General features: G+C 37.9%; 1 protein-coding gene across 1 annotated transcript in view; it reads left to right on the top strand.

Annotated features, from left to right (window-relative positions):
• The window catches only part of COL19A1 (collagen type XIX alpha 1 chain), a 424857-nt gene that overhangs the window by 82227 nt on the left and 321296 nt on the right, over positions 1-21334 (top strand). The window contains exon 8 of the mRNA XM_070450224.1: positions 833-958. Coding sequence (XP_070306325.1) covers positions 833-958 — 126 coding nt within the window. The remainder of the gene's footprint in view (positions 1-832; positions 959-21334) is intronic.

The raw sequence follows: 21334 nt of genomic DNA, 5'->3' as shown, positions 1-21334 counted from the left end.
TATGATTTGAAGTATATAAAGTAATGTGTGAAGCCTTCCCCATAAACTGCAAATTCAGAGATATGAAATTGTAAATTCATGAAAATGCAGATTCAGAGTTACAGACTGTGGTAAGGACTCTTGTAAATGATGTTGAGGGGAAAGGAAACATTTATCTTCTTCAAATGCTCCATCTGGGTTTATTTTTTGATAGAAAAAAAAGCTCATTGCTTTGTAACCAAATTTTACTTCATGTGACCCCACACCTTACGAACCCATTGGAGAAGTGATAAAAGTCATCACTTTGTTACAGGGAAGATTTTAATAACTTTATAGAACAATGGAATGGAATAAGATATACATATTTTGAGTAACTATATACCATCTTAGAGCATAAAAGAGTTTATTTTTTACTTTTACATGTCTTTATCATCATCTTGTTGAAGTAAACAATGTTTTAAAAGTTCGAATTACATTCTTTTTTTCTAAATTTGTTTCCAGAACAGATATACCAATGTTATTTGTGTAAAACATTTTACTGTAACAATTCAGTTCTTATAAATATTTGATGTTGCTGTACTTGTCATAAAGTCACATATAATAGCTTTAGAATTTCTCACCAGACCTGGCATTTTAATACAATTCTAGTATGTTATCGTTGTAATAGAAACACAGGAGGCTAGTGAAAGGGCAAAGTCGTTGTGGACTTTCACATGCTGGTGTGAACCTTGGTTGTTAGAAGCAAGTTCTTGCAGGTAAACCCAACCATGCCTAGTTTGGTGGGAGTCAGTGCTGGGAACGTCACAGTGTTTGGAATTGACTCTGTATCCTAAAGCCTCTTTCTGGATTTCAGTGCCCAGAGCAGCCTGGCTTTGGAGGTCCTGCAGCATCACCAGCACCTGCTCATGCCAGCAGAATATCTGCATTCCTGCCAGCAAAGCAGGGACTCACAGACCAGTGCCAGTGCGTGCCACTCAAGGTATGCTCTTCACCTGTGCCCACGGGAAAGCCACTCCACACTATGAGCCAGGCCTGTGAGTGTGGCCCTGTGCGCAGAACGCAACTTGCCATCTGCTGCGCGTTGACTCAGGTGCCTGGGTCCCTCCGTCCCTGGGTGGGTTAAAGAGAAAGACTTGGGGTTAGGATTCCCTGGATTTCAATCTGGATAGTTCTGAGGCCATCTGACCTTCTTTCCTGGGAGGGAAGTAGAATGAAAAGGAAAATAAAGGGAGGAACCACCTGTACGACAGGATGAAACACCTGCCAGGAATAGGCTTCAGTCATGGAAATTCTGGAGAAGAAAGTGGCAGCCACTCCAGGACTCTTGCCTGGAAAACCCCATGGATGGAGGAGGCTGGTAGGCGACAGTCCATAAGGTCGCTGAGAGTCAGACACGACTGAGCACTTCACTTTCACTTTTGGGAGTTCACAAGCTGAGGGAGTCACAGTGCCTGCCCTCCAACACATCCAACGGTGCTCCACACAGTGTATCTCTGTGCTGTGGAGACTGCATCTGTCCACTCCAAATACCCACCCAGACTTCCCCTCTGCTGTGAGTTGTATAGGGAATGCAGAAGGGTTGTGATTGCCCAAAGAATTTGTTTCGCTTGCCCTTTCCTGGTCAGGAAGCCTGGGTCCATCGAGGGACATGAATGTCTTTTGTGGATGTTGATGACATTATGAGACCTGTCCTTGAAGTAGGCTGAGTGACCTCTGGACAGTTTCCCTTATACCAGTACTCAAGGATAGGAAAACTTGTCCTAGCTCCTAGAGGTCCGAGGTGCTGTTACTTCTTGCATGCTCAGGCTCAGGGCTTCCTGCTACCACTTCCCGTCCTGGCTGGAGGAGTGGGGAGGAAGGTGAGTTAGAAGTTTAGAGGAACCTTACATTTCCTCTAGCAACCAGTACTGCAGTGTGAGCTCTGTGAGAAAGGCTATACGAGGTGCAGGGGGTGTGGAGGAGACCATGCGTCCCAGCCCATGACAGGTCTCCAGGAGGAGATGATGCTGGCAGGTGTTTGCAAGAGGTGGGTAGTGAGCCTTTGGCAGGGGGAGAAGAGACTCCCTGCAGAGGGATCTGTATCAGCTCCCAGGAGAGCAAAGCTTTGTCTTGCTATTGTCAGCTGATTTATAAACTATATGTATTTAGTTCAGTGTGACAGAATATGTGTTAACACAGAATTCATTTCTGCTCATGGAGAAGCAGGCTCACCTGGACAGAAAGGAGAGCAGGTGAGACACCACCGAATGCTGTCAGGATGAAAGAGGATGTGTTCAAAAGTGACTTCAAAATTGTTTCCATCTGATTTTTCTGTGTCCCACACAAATATGAATTTCTGTAAAAAGCTATTGAATATATTTAAGTGCTGATTATTGAAGTAAGGAAGACTGTATCAGCATGTAAATCTGCTTTTGCATTCCTAATTAGGCTGGTCTATTCTATGGTAGCTCATGTGGTGCCAGCGTCTGCCTGCAATGCAGGAGACCTGAGTTCAATCCCTGGGTTGGGAAGATCCCCTGGAGAAAGAAATGGGAACCCACTCTAGTACTCTTGCCTGGAAAATCCCATGGATGGAGGAGCCTGGTAGGCTACAGTCCATGTGGTCGGAAAGAGTCAGACACGACTGAGCGATTTCACTTTCAAAATGTACCTGTAAACCACAAGCAAAATTGTGAAGCAAGAAAGTCTGTTTCTTAGCTGGGGTTTAGCTTTGTTTAGCATTTTCTTCTTCAAATACTTGACAAACTCCTGCTTGCTGACAAGTCTTCACTGGAGATTTTTCATCACTCTATTCAAACAGCTTGCCTTTGTTGAACATCTTATCTGCATGAGGCCTAGTGCTAGATGTTAGAGGAAATACAAAGAATAGGATATGTTCCCTGTTTGTGAGGATTTTTACATCTGCAGGGAGATAGAAGACCTTACAAGGCCACATGTAACAGGTCCTGTAGAGGGTTACAGGGATCCTAAGGGAACAGCTTGGGGGCTGGAGAGAGAGTATGCTGGAGGAGATGGGGACAGCCAGATGGGTGTGGATCTGGTTCATGCTTAGAGACTTCCCTTCCCTTCTCCCCATCCTTCTCAGAATGCAGCTGTCCTCTTCCCCTCTTCCTCTTCTCTGAGTCATGTCTTTTGTTAGCTAACTACTAGATAGATTAATTTCTGCTAAGGTTAAGAATTGATTATGTTCTTACTATTTTCCAAGGTAAGGCAGATTTAAGTTCTTTTCATGTCTTAACTTGGAAGTCCATGGTTTTAAATTATTTACATAATCTCCATGGGCTCCTTATTTTAAAAGAAACTGAAGTCTGCTAAATGACTGATTCATCAAAGTTGCACAGGAAGCTTCAACCAAACCATCCTCACCAGCACTTGATATATTTTGTCTTTTTGATAATAGCCTTTATAGCAGTTGTGAGATGTTACCTCATTGTGGTTTTGATTTGCATTTTCCTGATGATTAGTGATGTTGGTCTTCTGTATGCCTTCTTTGGAAAAATATCTATACAGATTTTCTGCCCACTTTGAATAGGATTGTATGCTTTTTTTCCTGTTGAGTTGTATGGCCTCTTTATGCATTTTGGATATAAAATTATATATCTTACCAAATGTCTGATTTGCAAATAGTACTTCCATTCAGATTTCATGTATAAGCAGTATCATATCATATTTGCCTTTCACCGTCTGGCTTACTTCACTTAGTATGGACCTAATCTCTTGATCCATCCCTGTTTCTAAAATGTCATTATTGCATTCTTTTTTTATGACTGAGTAATAGTCCATTGTATATACATAGCACATCTTCTTTTTTTTAACTTATTTATTTATTTTTTTTCCATTTATTTTTATTAGTTGGAGGCTAATTACTTTACAATACTGTAGTGATTTTTGTCATACATTGACATGAATCAGCCATGGATTTACATGTATTCCCCATCCCGATCCCCCCTCCCACTTCCCTCTCTACCCGATCCCTCTGGGTCTTCCCAGTGCATCAGGCCCAAGCACTTGTTTCACTTAGCTTATTTTATATTGGAGTATAACTGATTAACAATGTTGTTTTAGTTTCAAGTGGACAGCAAAGGGATGCAGCCATGCATATACATTTATCCATTCTCCTCGAAACTTTCCATCCACCCAGGCTACTACATAACATTGAGCAGATTTCCCTGTGCTATACAGTAAGACCTTCTTCTTTATCCATTCTTCTGTCAATGGACAATTAAGTTGCTTCCATGTCTTAGCTGTTGTAAGTAGCCAACACTATATATTGAAGAGACTATCCATTCCTCAGTGTATATTCTTGACACCTTTGTCATAAATTGATTAACCATACATGTGTGGGTTTATTTTGGGGTTCGCTATTCTGTTCCATGAGCTTCCCTGGTGGCTCGGTGGTGGAGAATCTGCCTGCTAATGCAGGAGATGCAGGTGTGATCCCGGGGTTTGAAAGATCCCTTGGAGAAGGCAATGGCAACCACTCCAGTATTCTTGCTTGGGAAATCCCACGGACAGAGAAATCTGGCAGGCTGTAGTCCATGTGGTAACAAAAGAGGTAGACATGACTTAGCAACTAAACAATAACAACATTCTGTCCCATTGATCTATACGTCTATTTTATGTGAATACCATACTGTTTTAATTACTATAGCTTTATAATATAGTCTGAAAACAGGATCCATCTAAATACTACCTAGAGCTCACTCATTTTAGATATAAATACACACACAAACTGAAAGTGAAGGGATGGAAAAAGATACTCCATGCAAATGGAAATTGAAAGCTGAGGTAGCTATACTAATCAGACAAAATACTCCTTAAACAATGTCAAAAGAGACAAAGATGACTTTTATATAATAAAGTGGTCAGTCCAACAAGAGGATTTAACATTTGTAAATATTTATGCACCTAATATATATAAAGGTAAATACATTAAGAAAATATTAACATACCTAAAGGGAGAAGTAATCAGTAATACAATAATAGTAGGGAATTTTAATGCCCCACTACATCAATGGATAGCTCGTCCAGACAGAAAGTCAATAAGGAAACATTAGTCTTAAATGACAGATGAGCCAGATGAATTTAAGAGATATATATAGAATATTTCCTCTTAAAGCAACAGAATATATTCTTCTCAAGTGTAAATGGAACATTTTATGGAATAGATTGTATTTTAGGCCATGAAACAAGTCTTAATGAATTAAAAGGATTGAAATTATATCAAGCATATTTTTCTGACCACAGTGGTATGAAACTGGAAAATCCATAGATGTTGAGATTAAAGAGCATGCTACTGAGTAATATCAGTGAATGAAAGAAAAAATAAAGAAAGAAATTAAAAAGTACCTTGAGACAAATGAAACTGGAAATATAACATACCAAACCTTGTGGGATGCAACAAAAGCAGTTCCAGGAAGGGAGTTCATAGTGATAGGCGCTTGCCTTAGGAAACAAGAAGAGGCTTAAATAAATAACCTGACTTTCTGCCTTTAACAAATTAGAAAAAGAAAAATGAATGAAGTTGAAGTTAGTAGAAGGAAGCAAATAAAAATTAGAACAGAAATAAATAGAATAAAGAATAAAAATACAATCAAGAAAATCAATGAAGCCAAGAGCTGATTTTCTGAAGAGATAAAAAAAAAGTTGACATGCCTATAGTTAGCTAAATTCACAAAGGAAAAAGAGAGGACTCAAATAAAAAATGAAAGAGATATGTCACAACTGATATCACAGAAATACAAATGATAATTAGCATGTTTATTAAATCCCAAATATATAAAATATACAAAACTGTGTGAGTTATAATGTATTAAAAAGTTTTCCATTTATGACACATTTAAAAAACATTAACATTTGTTTTAACATCCAGACTACCCAAAAGTCATAATGACAAGAAATTTTAGTGGCAAGGCAAAAACAGCTGGGATAAAATATATTGATAATCTAGAGAACAAGGCAAATAATTAAACAGTATACTTACTTTATTGTTTCAGTATGTGCACCAGTATTTAATTAAGCCAGAATAACCCTTGCTGTGCAAATATGAATTCAGATGACCATAGCATGAATGTTATCAGCTTTCTTTGCACTTGTAGTAAACATGCATGCATGCATGCTAAGTCGCTTCAGTTGTATCTGACTCTGTGCGACCCTATGGACAGCAGCCCACCAGGCTCCTCCGTCCACAGGATTCTCCAGGCAAGAATACTGGAGTGGGTTGCCAATAAACATAGGTGTATTGTTTTCTTTTGAGGATTTGATTTTGAGTAAATTTCTGTTCTTATTGTACTTTCTGATTCTACAGCTTTAATGTGCAGTGAATAAAGATGGCTTTCCATCTGTGTTTGGGTCTTGTGTATAATTTTCATAATTTATTAGAGTAGATGCTCAAATTAGTGCCTGTATAGTTTGAAGATCAGAAGTCGTTTTTGCTCTTAGGCATATTGAATAGTCGATTTTGTGAAATGATCAGAAGTAGAGTGTTACTGAGGCAACCAGATGGTATTCTCAAAGTTTTCCTTTTGGTCTGTTAAGACCAAGAAAGGATATTTAGGTTGGTGGGGCAGTGTATTAGCAAGAGTATCACTTTGGAGCCTGAATCATTTAGGATTCAATCCTGTCTACTTCTTACTTGCTTTGAAACTGATGCTTTATAATGCTGAGTCAGCAGCTTATTGTGATGAAGAAATACTCAGTAGGAATTTGCACAGAGTAGATATTTAATAAATGTATGTTTTCTCTGCTTTCCTATCTGCAGTGTAATTGCTTACACGTTGAAAGAGAGGTGGGGATAATCCTTTTACGTTGAGTTTAGTTTCTTTTGTGGCTTGATCAAAAGCAAACAGATCTCTTTGTGAAAGATTCCCTTATAATTTTCAATTGATTAAATGTTTTAGGTTATAAAAATTTTGAGCTGTTATTATATGGCTACTTATAATAAATATTAATAATTTAATGATATTTATTTCTTCAAAAGGTCAATGATTTAAGTCTTTCATTCAAATCTGTGTTTATTTTGTTCCCAATATTATTTGACAAGACTTTTCTTTAATATAGTGTGCTGGTTTTTCAAGAGATTCCTTACATTGTTATGCTTAGATGATGCTGGTTAGGAACCATCCAGAGGTAACTGTAATTTAATTTTTCTTATTAACTATAAGGTATATATTACTAGTCTTTTGGTGCACTTTACTTTTGGCTCAAGGAGATAAAACAAGACAAGTTTTGAAAACACAGTTCCCAAGTCTCTTTCCCAATTATGTACTACTCATTACAACATTCCTAAAGGTGTTAAGTTTTGAGAATCCTTACTGTGATCTGTGAATGCTTTATAAAGAGCAAATTTTACTTTTATTTATGCCAGTTTGCTATGAGTTAGACAACTGTTCTGAATAGTCCTGTAAGTAAATCCTGTTCCATGTGTATCAGAACCCACCAGTGGCTTCCTGTTTCCCTCAAGGTAGGACTGACGCTCTTTCCATGGGCCACAGTGTTCCCCGCAATGAGTCAAGCCCGTCCTACCCCACTAACCGTCTCTATATTAGCTCCCACACTCCCGCCATTCATGTTTGTTCCAGGGTCAGTGTACCAGGCTACCTATACCCGGAATATTCTTCTAGATTTTCACTTGGCTCTTTCCGTCACATCATTTAGGCTCTGTCTCATAAATCACTTTAAAATAGAAAGGTCTTTCTGGCATTGTTATGTAAAAAGCATCCTTTCCTTCTACCTCTATGTTCTTTATTTTCTTAGCACTTGTATTGTTACTTGCCATCTTATTATTATGCCTCTGTTTATTTCCCCACTAGAATATGAGTTCTGCAAGCACCATACATAGAACAGCACATAATAGTAGCTAAAAATAGGTTGAATGAATGAATGAATGTTATACCACAAAGAAAGACTAAGTCATCAACTCAGCTGTTTCTGGAACCTGTGAATTCTGTGCCCCAGTTGCCCAGGGGCCCTTGCCAGGCAAGGTGAAGAGTCAGGTTGTAGAGAAAGAACTAGGCAAGCTAAATCATAAAGAACTGTTAGATTATTCACTAATGTTCTACTACACTTTTCCTTTAAAAAGCAAAAGCTTTAGAAAAAAACTTTACATAGCCTTAGTTTGATATTGCCAACTAGTTAGCGAAGAATCAAAAATATTTGGAAAAATGCCCCAAGTTTTGGCTTGACTTAATGTTTACCTATACTGCCTATTTTTCTCCCCTACACTGTGAAGCTTCATTAGTCTGATTTACGGCTGCTTTTTTCTTCATAAAGCTGATGACCCGCTCTCATGGAGAAAGGCGATTTGAGATTCAACTGCTGCTCGTAAAACACATAACTGTGATGAGCATTCTGTGTCAGGTCACCTAATCAAACCGCTCTAACCATGCCCTCTCTCCAAGACTAAACTCTGGATGACATTGCATGAAATAATAATTAATGCTTTTCTTTAATTTAGACTCAATTATTGTAATTTTATGAATCTTTTAATTCCCTTTTCTTTGCAAGTATAGTTAGCAACCTAATTACTTAGCAACCGCTTTACTTTCTCAGTTTTTTAAGACCCTTGTTAATACCTTCACCCACTTCAGAGTTAAAATTCCCTCAGAGTTTTATAAAGGAGCACTTAATTTCAATGTTCCTGGACCTAAGGGGAAGTATGATCTGAGGTCTATTTGGGGAATAATTTTCCAGTTTATTTTTGTATTATTATCTTCCCTATCAAGTTAATTTCCCCCAAAGTATAGGCTTTATGAAATAATTGCTTTGCTGGTATAGTTTCAGAGAAAAAGCAAAATAATTTAAGCTGAAATAAGTCAATTTACTTGACTCTATAATGAAAAACTTGAGTATTGATTTTTTTCTACTACCCCTACCTTCTAATCTCAGTCTATGAAAGTTTCCACTCTGAGTGGTCTAGTCTGTTAACCCAGAGATTACTAGTGAATTTCCCATTATTTCTAATCCAACATTATTTACATGCCCCTTCCAAAGACACATTGCACCAATAATAAATAATTTTTCATATTCATAATCAAAATATGTTCATAATAGTTAAAGAAGGAATATTTTCCCTTTAGTGATAACCTCAGAGAAGTAGGATTTAATATTTATGGTTTTGACTTTTTGTCTATGTCATTATGGAAGTAAAGAATAGTTTTCCATCCTTTCTAATCCAATATTGAACATGTTAGATTAATTGACAAGTTCTTTTTTGTTTTTGTAATTTTATTGCATCTGATATAATCTCATCTAATCTGTAGGAACTTGAAGTTGACATTTACTTGTGTACCTTAAATCAACGTAATAATAGTATTATATACTCATAAAATTCTGATGCATTTATTAATCTCTACTAAGCATTAGTGATAGAGAAATTCAAACAGTTTACATTAGTTTCCACTGTCTCAAGGATAAGTTTATTAGACTGAATTTGTGAAGAGTCATTTAAGCAATTAAAGGTTCAAATCAGCTTCACTGAGCAAATTTTTCCAGGCAAGTGGAAGGGCAGGAAGCAGACAAATGGAATAATGCGGCTTCGGGGATTTTCCTTGAGGATGCAGTGGAAGGTCAGGTACACTAAATATAAAAATATAGGTATCTTGGAGTCTGAAATTTCCTAACTCATTTGATTTGAAAGCACCAGGTACTAGTTGAAGGAACAGAGAAAGAATCATTCCTTATCTTTGACAAATGTAAAAGAAATAGCAAAGCTAAATTGTTTATGTCTGTGTGGAGAAGGTTTGAGTTTTGATTAGCACGTTGATAATTACTGCTAACTTTCTATTGCTTTATTGTCAGCAGTTTGTGAATAATATGAAGAAAGAACTTAAGGTATACTCTTTGGTGTGTGCAAAAGGAACTCATCTATGCCAACCTGAGCAGTTAGTACATTGTTTGAAAAAACTGCTAATGACCATTTCTGTATTTCAGGGTGCAGTTGGTTTTAAAGGTGAATTGGGTACTCCTGGAATTCCTGGGGAAAAGCTATGCTGATTTGCTACTTGATTAAACTTTGTGACTGTTTTACTCAGTTGTACCACATAGGAAGGGAAAGTGCCCAGAACAAGTCTGGTATTTGGGAGGAGGTGGAAGTGAGTCAGCAAACTGTGGCCCTGCCGGAGGGCTGCCAAAAAAATGCCTGCTGTGTGATTTTGTAAATCAGGTTCTACTGGAACATAGTCATGCTCATGTGTCTTCATCGAAGCTAAGGCTGCTTTTGTGGTACACAATGGCGTTCGGTGATTGTGGCAGAGATTCTAAAATGTTTGCTGTCTCGTCCTTTGCAAAAAAACAGTTGCTCCAGAACACTGGCCATTATTCTAAGAGACCTAAGGCTTCTTAATTTCACAGGTTTATATTTGGTATAGTATCTTTTCTGTGGTTGTGGTTTTCAGTCTGCCCTCTGATGGAGATGGATAAGAGGCTGATGGAAGCTTCCTGATGGGAGAGACTGAAATGAGAGGGAAACTGGTTCCTGTTCTGATGGACAGGGCCGTGCTCAGTAAATCTTTAATTCAGTTTTCTGTTGGTGGCTGGGGCTGTTCCCTCCCTGTTGTTTGACCTGTGGTGGAGGTAATGAAGATAGTGGCGACCTCCTTCAGAAGGTCCCATACACTGCTTCAGTAAGTGCCCCCGACCCTGCAGCGGGCCTCCGCTGACCCACGCATCTGCCAAAGACTCCTGGACACTCACGGGCAAGTCTGGGTCGGTCTCTGGTGGGGTCGCTGCTCCTTTATCTTCAATCCTGGTGCACAAGGTTCTGTCTGTGCCTCCAAGTCTCTGTTTCCCAGTCCTGTGTAAGTTCTGGCGGCTCTCTGGTGGGGTTAATGGCGACCTCCCCCAAGAGGGCTCATGCCATGCCCAGGTCTGCTGCACCCATAGCCCTGCGCCTGCAGCGGGCCGCTGCTGACCCATCTGTGCCTGCACAGGAGACACTCAGACAGTCAGACACTCAGGTCTGGCTCAGTGTCTGTGGCGTCTCCTGGTGCGCACAAGATTCTGTTGAGTCCTCCGAGTGTCTCTGGCAGGGTGTGGGACTTGATTCTAAATGCAGTTTTGCCCCTCCTACACTCTTGCTGGGGCTTCTCCTTTGTCTTTGGGGTAAATTTTTTTGGTGGGATCCAACATTGTCCTGTCAATGGTTGTTCAGCAGAGAGTTGTAATTTTGGAGTTCTTGCAGAAAAGCGCATGTCCTTCTGCTCCACAATGTGCATGGGGAGAGCTCTCTGATGAGATGTAAAACCCACAGGGCAACTGTGAACTCAACTGAGCTTCCCAGGTTGCGTGGTCCTGGTTTGGCATCGCCGGCTCCGAGCCTCTGGTTATGCCTCCTCACAACACCTGTCAGTCCCTCTGGCCCTGCCGGGTGCATGGGGAAGGAGGAGGAGGAGTACGGAGGGAAGGGGGGAGAAGGTGAGAGGAAGAAAGTAGGGAAAAGCTGTAGACCATTCAGGTATGACCCAAATCAAATTCCTTATTACTATACAGTGGAAGTGAGAGATAGATCCAAGGGACTAGATCTGATAGACAGAGTGCCTGACGAACTGTGGATGGAGGTTTGTGACGCTGAAGAAGAGGTAGTGATCTAGACCATTCTCAAGAAAAAGAAATGCAAAAAGGCAAAATGACTGTCTTGAGGAGGGCTTGCAAATACTTGAGAGAAGAAGAGAAGCTAAAGGCAAAGGAGAAAAGGAAAGATATACTCATTTGAATGCAGAGTTCCAAAGAATAACAAGGAGAGATAAGAAAGCCTTCTTCAGTGATCAATGCAAAGAAATAAAGGAAAACAGTAGAATGGGAAAGACTAGAGATCTCTTCAAAAATATTAAGAGATACCAACGGAACATTTCATGCAAAGATGGGCACAATAAATGGCAGAAATCGTATGGACCTAAAAGAAGCAGAAGATATTAAGAGGTGGCAAGAATACACAGAAGAACTATACAAAAAAGATCTTCATGACCCAGATAACCATGATGTTGGGATCACTCACCTAGAGCCAGACATTCTGGAATGCGAAGTCAAGTGGGCCTTAGAAAGCATCACTAGAAACAAAGCTAGTGGAGGTGATAGAATTCCAGTTGAGCTATTTCAAATCCTAAAAGATAATGCTGTGAAAGTGCTGCACTCAATATGCCAGCAAATTTGGAAAACCCAGAAGTGGCCACGGGACTGGAAAAGGTCAGTTTTCATTCTAGTCCCAAAGAAAGGCAATGTCAAAGAATGCTCAAACTACCACACAATTGCACTTATCTCACATGCTAGCAAAGTAATGCTCCATATTCTCCAAGCCAGGCTTCAACAGTACATGTGCTGTGAATTTCCAGATGTTCAAGCTGGTTTTAGAAAAGGCATAGGAACCAGAGATCAAATTGCCAACATCTGTTGGATCATCGAAAAAGCAAGAGAGTTCCAGAAAAAACATCTACTTCTGCTTTATTGACTATGCCAAAGCCTTTGACTGTGTGGACCACAACAAACTGGAAAATTCTTCAAGAGATGGAATACCAGACCACCTTACCTGCCTCCTGAGAAATCTGTATGCAGGTCAAGAAGCAACAGTTAGAACTGGACATGGAACAACAGACTGGTTACAAATTGGGAAAGGAGTATGTCAAGGCTGTATATTGTCCCCCTGTTTACTTAACTTACATGCAGAGTACATCATGCAAAATGCCAGGCTGGATGAAGCACAAGCTGGAATCAAGATTGCTGGGAGATATATCAATAATCTCAGATATGCAGCTGACACCACCCTTATGGCAGAAAGCAAAGAACTAAAGAGCCTCTTGATGAAAGTGAAAGAGAAGAGTCAAAAAGTTGGCTTAAAACTCAACATTCAGCAAACTAAGATCATGGCATCTGGTCCCATCACTTCATGGCAAATAGATGGAGTAACCATGGAAACAGTGAAAGACTTTATTTTCATGGGCTCCAAAATCACTGCAGATGGTGACTGCAGCCATGAAGTTAAAAGACACTTGCTCCTTGGAAGAAAAGATATGACCAACCTAGATAGCATATTAAAAAGCAGAGACATTACTTTGCCAACAAAGGTCCATCTAGTCAAAGCTATGGTTTTTCCAGTGGTCATGTATGGATGTGAGAGTTGGACAGTAAAGAAAGCTGAACACCGAAGAATTGGTGCTTTTGAACTGTGGTGTTGGAGAAGACTCTTGAGAGTCCCCTGGACAGCAAGGAGATCCAGCCAGTCAATCTTAAAGGAAATCAGTCCTTAATATTAATCGGAAGGACTGATGCTGAAGTTGAAACTCCAATACTTTGGCCACCTGATGCGAAGAACTGACTTACTGGAAAAGACCCTGTTTCTGGGAAAGATTGAATAAGGAGAAGGAGGCGACACAGGATGAGATGGGTGGATGGCATCACCGACTCAATGGACATGAGTTTGAGTAGGCTCCAGGGGTTGGTGATGGACAGGTAAGCCTGGTGTGCTGCAGCACATGGGGCCACAAAGAGTCAGACACAACTAAGGGACTTCACTTACTTTCTTTTTCTTTGATTTACAAGGTTGCGTTAGTTTCAGATGTGTAGCAAAATGATTCTGTAACACACAATGATATATATCTATTCCTATATAGATATATCTATTTATATAGATAGATATAAATAAAATAAATCTACACTTTCCAGCTTCTTTTCTCCTACAGGTTATTACAAGATATTGAATATAGTTCCCTGTGCTATATGTGGGCCCTTGTTGTTTATCTGTTTTATGTATAGTAGTATGTATATGTTAATCTCCGACTTCTTATTTATCCCTCCCCTCCTTTCCTCTTTGGAAACCATAAGTCTGTTTTCTGTATCTATGACTCTATCTCTGTTTTGGAAATAAGTTAATTTATATTAATTTTTTTAGAATCCTCAAATAAGCAATCATATGATATAGTATCTTTTAATATGCATTTCACTGCAGACATAAATTAAACATTTGAAAATATAGTACCACATGAGATATGATAAATAACAATATAAGAAATCTATTTCAATCCATGAGTAAAATGGTTTTTACATTCTTCGCTAATATTGTAAAGATGATTCTAGGGTGGGATGTTTCGAGAGAACAGCATCGAAACATGTATATTATCAAGGGTGAAACAGATCATCAGCCCAGGCTGGATGCGTGAGACAGGTGCTCAGGCCTGGTACACTGGGAAGACCCAGAGGGATCGGGTGGAGAGGGAGGTGGGAGGGGGGACCGGGATGGGGAACACATGTAAATCCATGGCTGATTCATGTCAATGTATGACAAAAACCACTACAATATTGTAAAGTAATTAGCCTCCAACTAATAAAAATAAATGGAAAAAAAAGAAGTTAGCATACTTATTCAGCAAACTTGAAAAAAAAATGCTATTTTTGTAAATTAAATTGCAATTACCTTGTCTTATTTTTCACTTAAATTGTTAAATTACTAGAGTTCACATGTTTGATGCTAAGAAAATTCTCTTCTTCAGTAAAATAAGTTTAACATAAATTTCCATAGCTCTTCTAGCTGCACTAATTACTGCCTCGTTATCTAGATGGTCATGACCCTGTGGTTATTAACCTAACATTGTCACTAGAGTGAGGCTGAAGTGCTAGGAGGTTCAGAAGGTACTTTCTGAGTCCTGCTTAAGCATGTTTCTGATGTCTGAATGCTTCATTGTTGCTGCTTTTTCTTAGGAATTATTCAGTCCAATATGCAAATTCTCTACTCTTGCAAATGTCAAACTCTGTAAAACGTAGCAGACTTTGTCAGACAGTGATACCGTGCTGCAAGGTATTTGGGCTGCTGTCATTAAACGAAAACTCTTCAATAAGTAAAAGTTCCTTCAGACACCTGTTTAAAGGTCTAATTCCTTCAAAATGCAGTGTCCTCCAGAGAACACTACTGAATCTCCTAAGTCTTAAAAGAGATCACTCCATCCACATTTGCTCTGTACATTCATTTCACCAGCCTCTTCCTAAAGTAACAATCAGATTGTTAAGATTTCAGATTAATGGGGTTTTAAAAATTACTTGAATATGGGAACTCTTTTTTTTTTAAGCCAAGTACAGAATCACTGGAGAACTTGGACTATAAAATAGATTAGACTTCTTTATTGTGGGGTGTAAAGTAAGATTTATATGCATTTACATGATGAATGATGGGAAAACAGATAAAATTTGCCTGTTATACTCTAAAACATAATTTACTAAGATTGGTATTGAATATTGTTAATTGAATTCTGTGCACCAAGATGGCATTTCTTGGATCCTATTTGCAGAAACTCCAAAACTTACAAAACTAGGTATAAGGTTGTCTGTGAAGGAGGCTCTCAACTCCTGAAAAGGTGCTCTCAGCAAACGGGGCTCAGTACAAGAGCTTCAGAGGCTCAACCCTGGCAGAAGTTGATCAAATCCATCTTCATAAGGGCCATGAGAGTAAGAAAGCAGCAGGCAAGGAAGTTAAGAATGCAAGTCAAGAAACTCTCCAGAAAAATACAGGGTTTTTTAGAAAACAGAGGGCATTTTAGGCTGAGCAAAGGAACTGGAGCAAAAATGTGGTGTTACAGAGACAAACACGACTCAGAATTCAATATGCTGCTGCTTTTTTTAGAAGCCCAAATTTGTAGAGAACATTTCATGTGATGATTCATCCTACACTCTACCTATAGTAAGAGTTCGATAAATACAAGAGAACATTCCAGCTGGAGATGATTCATTTGGACCTGGTATTTCTGGGAACAGGAATATTCAGCCCCAGGGGCCCACTTGGTCAAAAAGATGGCAGGAGTGAGTCTCCCAAGATCTGAGTGAAGACACCATCTCCAAGGAACTTAGATGCTAGCGTGGTGCAGTTGTCCTGGCAAACCCGTTTTCATGTTTCCCCGAGCAGTTTGCTTGGCTCGAACTTACTTGTGTTGCCCTCAAAGAGCCTCACAGACAAGCAGAGAACCTGTGAAGCCTCCTGTGATGCTAAACACGGTATCGGGCCGCACTCAGCTTTTGGGTCCTGGTTTTGGCATCTCCCGGGACCTTCGCAGTGTCTGTAGAATCACCAAGTCGTTGACCATATCCCTTCTTCAAGGTCACATAGCCGCTGATGGGGCTAGGTCTGCTTCTAACTTGTCATTCATTTAGCTGTTAAAGGACTGATGGGGCTAGGTCTGCTTCTAACTTGTCATTCATTTAGCTGTTAAAGGACTTCACTCATCAGTGAAGAAATGTCACCTCAAGAGTGTTTTTCTCACTTCTGTAATCCACAGGTTACCATTTATTTAAAATATCTCTAATAAATATATGAAAAATGAAAAGAGCAATAAAGCTGCTATGCTATCTGATGGCATGATTCCTAAGTTTTAAATATTTGACTCTAATGAAGATATATAAATTTTTTTATTTTAAACTTTCAGAAATTTTAAATTAATGGTAAAGATGGGTACTTATGTCTGGGGTAAAATATTTCCATTGTTTTATAATGAAAATAACTTGATTCTGTGTTTCCAAAGAAAAATCTTTCCTAAAGTATCATGTATCCTCAAGGATGTGCTCCCACACAGTCTTAACGCATCACCCGGAGTAACCACACAACATCTCCAAGCTCGTCTTGGACTCTGCTTCTCCGCGTTTGTGATTCTCTGGGATTCTTGTCTTAGAAGTGCTTAAGAGTTCTGTTAAAAGACAAAATTAAAGAAAGATGAATTGGTTCACTTGGAATAAGAACATATGCAAAGTGCCATAGAACATACATCTCAGGTATAATATTCTCAAAGTGAAGTTTTTTTTAAGGTTTAATATCTAAACTAGAAAACTTAGTCATATTAATGAAGGGAAGCCTATCTGAGCAGCACAGAGTAGAATTTGTATAATAACTGCACTTTACACTTACATACAATGTGATACAATGTATTAAATTCAATGATTTGTATGTAAATCCCATTATCCTAAAATAAACCTTTACTTTGATAGCAGTAAATATTTTTAAATCAAGGCCCTGAACAAAGTATTAGTTTCTTGAGGTGGCATTTTTTTTCTGGGGCCCAGGAGAAAAATAGTATAGTGAACACTATATTATGAAATCAGTTGATAGATTAAAGAATCATGGAGACTTTAAAGATAAGAACTATAATATTTAGTTATGCTCTTTTGTAATTATAATATGTATCACCTTTCACAGATTTGCATAGATTTTGTAACCTGATAATATATGTGACCTTACTGCCAACACATGGCAGGAAAATAACTGTTCCCTTTACAGTTATTCAGCTTAGCTAGGATTTTGCCTAAGAGATTTGGTAAGTTTCCTGTTCTGCATTCATATAAGAAAATCTACTCTATGTAGCAAATGTTCTTAGGTGTTAGTCACTAACGACCTCTGGTAAGCCTACTTGGACAGAAACCATGGTCAGTCAAAACGAGTCCTTTGGATGGTCCAGTTTCCAGAAAGAGTGAGTGGTTTAATAAGATCACCCAAGTGCATACATACATAATACAGCATGCACACAAACATACATGTACTCACAACTCAGATCCTCATGACGCGCAGTGGGAGAATGAGATCTGGACACCGGGAGCAAATCCTGCCCTCTATGTTACCTCCAGACTCCTCACTCAGAGCATGCTTGCCTTCGGTACTTGAATATTGCAGATAAAAAACTGCTTCACTCCCTGTTTCATTTATACATGTCATGTATCAGATATGTTTTTTAATGATAGTTTTTAAAAATATGAATAATTATAATCTTCATCCAATAATCTTCATCCCAATAATGTGACAGTAAAGAATTGAATAAATATAGAGCCTAATTTATGCTAAAACCAATTTTTTAATCTTATGAATTATTTGGAATTTGTCCTAAAGTACTTATTATTTTTGAGGGAAAACTTTTAGAATGTTAATTTTACTTTTCATGGGGCAAGTGTGCAGTAAGTGATAGCCATCATTGTTCTACTATCCAGTTGTTAAGTACCCAGAATTAGAAACAACTTGGGTTTGAATCCCAGCTCAAAGCCTTGCTCTGTGTAATTTAGGGTACATCTCTTATTGTTTCTAAGTTCTCTTTTTATGAAGTAAAAATTGTATTGTGTCAGTTTCCAATTTTGTCTTAAAGATGAGCTGAAATAATTCATGAGAGTACCAGCTCAGAACTGATATATAAATATTTGGTAAAAAATAGAAAAAATTTTAAAAGAAAGCAATTTGATTATTTTAGTATCCTAAACTCTAGCTTACTAAAAGACTAAATAAACTAGAATGCATTTGAGCAAATATGTATTATTTATTCAAAACACACTGAGTGGAAAATTTAAAATAAAAGTTGCATATCTTACATAACTTTGGCTTCTTAAAACAAACTGGATATTAGGGCTCTAATGAATTTTCAACCTAACTGAAAATTTCATGAGTACAAACTTTTACAATAATAATAATAATAGCAGCCATTAACTAAATGATTATTATGTGTTAAATGTTTATTATGTGTCAAGAGACTTCTTTACATTATTTCATTAATTCCCCACTATATCTCTATGAGGTATGATTTATTATCATGGTTTCATAGATGGAGAAAATTCCCCAAATTTTCACCACTAACTCTGGGAGTTGGTGATGGACAGGGAAGGCCTAGCATGCTGCAGTCCATGGGGTTGCAAAGAGTCGGACACAACTGAGTGACTGAACTGAACTGAATAAATGGTGGAATCAGAATCTGAATCTGTGCCCACATGAATCCTTTACTATGTTTCTTCTCTGAAGTGCCCCTGAATTGCTCACATTTTTTTTGCAGGCAGTTCCAAATTAGATCTTAAATGTGCTTGCCTGCAGCCTAGACAGGGAGCTGCACAAGGGGCTTTCCTTCTTCCTCTTCAGGGAGAGCGGTGTCCCTTGTCTTGAAGTCTATGGGTTCCTTTTTTTATTCTTTCTTTTTCTTTTTTAAATTATGAAAGTGTGATAGCACACTTACAGGAGACTTGGAAAGTACAGAACAAAGTTACATATAGTTCAACTGTATATTGCAATTACTTTTTATGTAGATAAATTAAGATTTTAATTGGAGTTTCAGTATCAAACTCCAAAAAATTTATAAAATGGACAGAAAAGTAGGAGGATATAGTAGACCTGAAATGCACTATGAACCAATTCAGCATAATTAAGATTTATACAGTTTTCATACAACAGTAAGATACAAGTTCTATCTAAGTTCGCATAGACTAAGAGACACTGGAATATATTCAGGGGGACCAAACAAGGTGCAAACACTTCATGGTCTAAAGATATTGATATCACATAGAGTCTGTTCTCTTATTACTGTGGAATTATGTTATTATAGAAATTCAGTATCAAAAGATATTTGAAAATAGCCCACATAATTTAAAGTGAAATGTGACATTTACCAAGAGAGATCTTTGACTTAGCCATTGAAAGCCTCAGTAAAGTTAAGAGACTGACAAAACACAGGGGGTGATTGCAGAGAAAAACATTTAAATGAAAAATTAACATCAAAAGGAGAAATTAATATCAAGTATACTTTAGAAACCCCAGGTATTTGGAACTTAAATGTGAAGTCTATAGACCCTTTTTTTTAGGCTCAATATTTTGATTTATTAGGAAAAAATGATATTTAGTTTGCTTATTTAAAATACATTTGAACTAATAGTACATAAGTGTTCCTTTTTTCCTTCATCTTCGGCAACACTTCTTATCTTTTGTCTTTTTTTTTTATAAAAGTCATTCTAACAGATGTTAAATGAAATTTTTTGTAGTTTTGATTTGCATTTCTTTAAGTTAATGATCCTGAACACCTTTTCATGTACATGTTGGTCATTTGTATGACTTCTTTTGAGAAATGTCAATAATTTGCTGTCCTTAGAGATAACCCTCCCAACCTCAGAAAATTATGTCCACCTCTTGAAAATTATCATCATGTTTTTCACCAAATGAAAGGATTTTTTTTGTAGCTTTACCTTCTGAAATAAGTAGTATGAAAACAATACAGTTTTATTTTGTTTGGTTTCCAAGTTCAAAATTATACTTGAAATATTCTTTCAAGCTTGCCACATCTGACTCTCTGGAGATCTTGTCTGCCCTGCACGCCCACCTCCAGGCAGGCCAGTCATGGGAACACTCTCCAGATTAACCTAATCTCAACATCTAACCAAAAATTCTCTTTATGCTCTCCACCAAATATGCTTTTGATATCTAAATATGTATAATTTTTTATTCGTTTGACCAAAAAGATTTAGATATTCATTTGATCAAAAATACAAGTGTTTCACTTAGTGCCATGACTTTATTAAAAAAAAAAATCAAACTTGTAGAGGTAAAAAGTCATGTGCAGTAAGACGCCAGAGTACTGTATCTGATAGCGCGGTGAGAGTTGCCAAGTTGCATTCTTAAAAATAGCCCGACTAACTATGCTTATTGTGATCTGTTTTGTGTGACGGGTCTTTTCACCATAAGCTCTGAAGCCCCCAGTATTTGTAGCAGGATGAGACTAAACCGGGCAAATCCATTGTTCCCTAACTGTCTTTGTATTTCTTTTCTATTGGAAAATAAAATGACTCTGATCTTTGCATCTTGATTTTCCCTTAAAAAGACATTTTATGAGAAGACTGCAGCTTCAGGAAATAAAGGCAGATGCTGTTACAATTTATGAAAGCACAGACAAGGGTAGTAGCTGTTGTGAATTATAATGAACTCTGCAGCAGCCCTGGTCCAGATGTAGCATTAATGTCTGGGAAACTCTGAAACTTACAGGAGTGTTTTGAGAAAACTACAGAATTTTTGTCATTTGGCTTTCTCCCTGTATTATCTGGTTTCACCCAGCTTGCCAGTGAAATTAAGAATTAAGACTAATTTCAGAGTTCTTCCCAAGTTAAAAAGTTAAAGTATCTATTTATATGTGACAACTTATTGTCTGAATTGCAAACTAAATAAGGAGAAAAAAAAGTGCAACACAGCTTTATTCTAAAAATGGGATATTTCCGTTCTGTGAATTGTCAAGATTTATAAAACTGGTGTGGACTCTATGTTAGAGAAAATACCTCTTAACAGAGAATCACATGTATACTCTGGTATTTCAGAGAATTCTGCAGTAAATGAAGGTATAGTTAAATCTGGACATAGGATTGAACATCTTATCATAACCAATGTCTATTTATGGAAAAAAATGACCACAAAGAAAACAGTTTTGTCAGACTACTTGTTGGCTTCACTTACTAAAGTTACAAGAATGACACTTGAATGATCAGTGAAAAGCAACTGCCTTTACCTAGAGTGAGTCTCATTTAATTGTCTTATCTGTGGGCAGTATATTGATACAGCTAGCACCAAAATAAACAGAAACCTGAGAATGACAGAGGTAACAGAAGA

The sequence above is a fragment of the Odocoileus virginianus genome, chromosome 19, assembly GCF_023699985.2.
Source record: "Odocoileus virginianus isolate 20LAN1187 ecotype Illinois chromosome 19, Ovbor_1.2, whole genome shotgun sequence".
NCBI classification, from domain to species: domain Eukaryota; kingdom Metazoa; phylum Chordata; class Mammalia; order Artiodactyla; family Cervidae; genus Odocoileus; species Odocoileus virginianus.
Note: the sequence above shows the minus strand (reverse complement) of the source record. Positions and strands in the feature narration are given on the sequence as shown.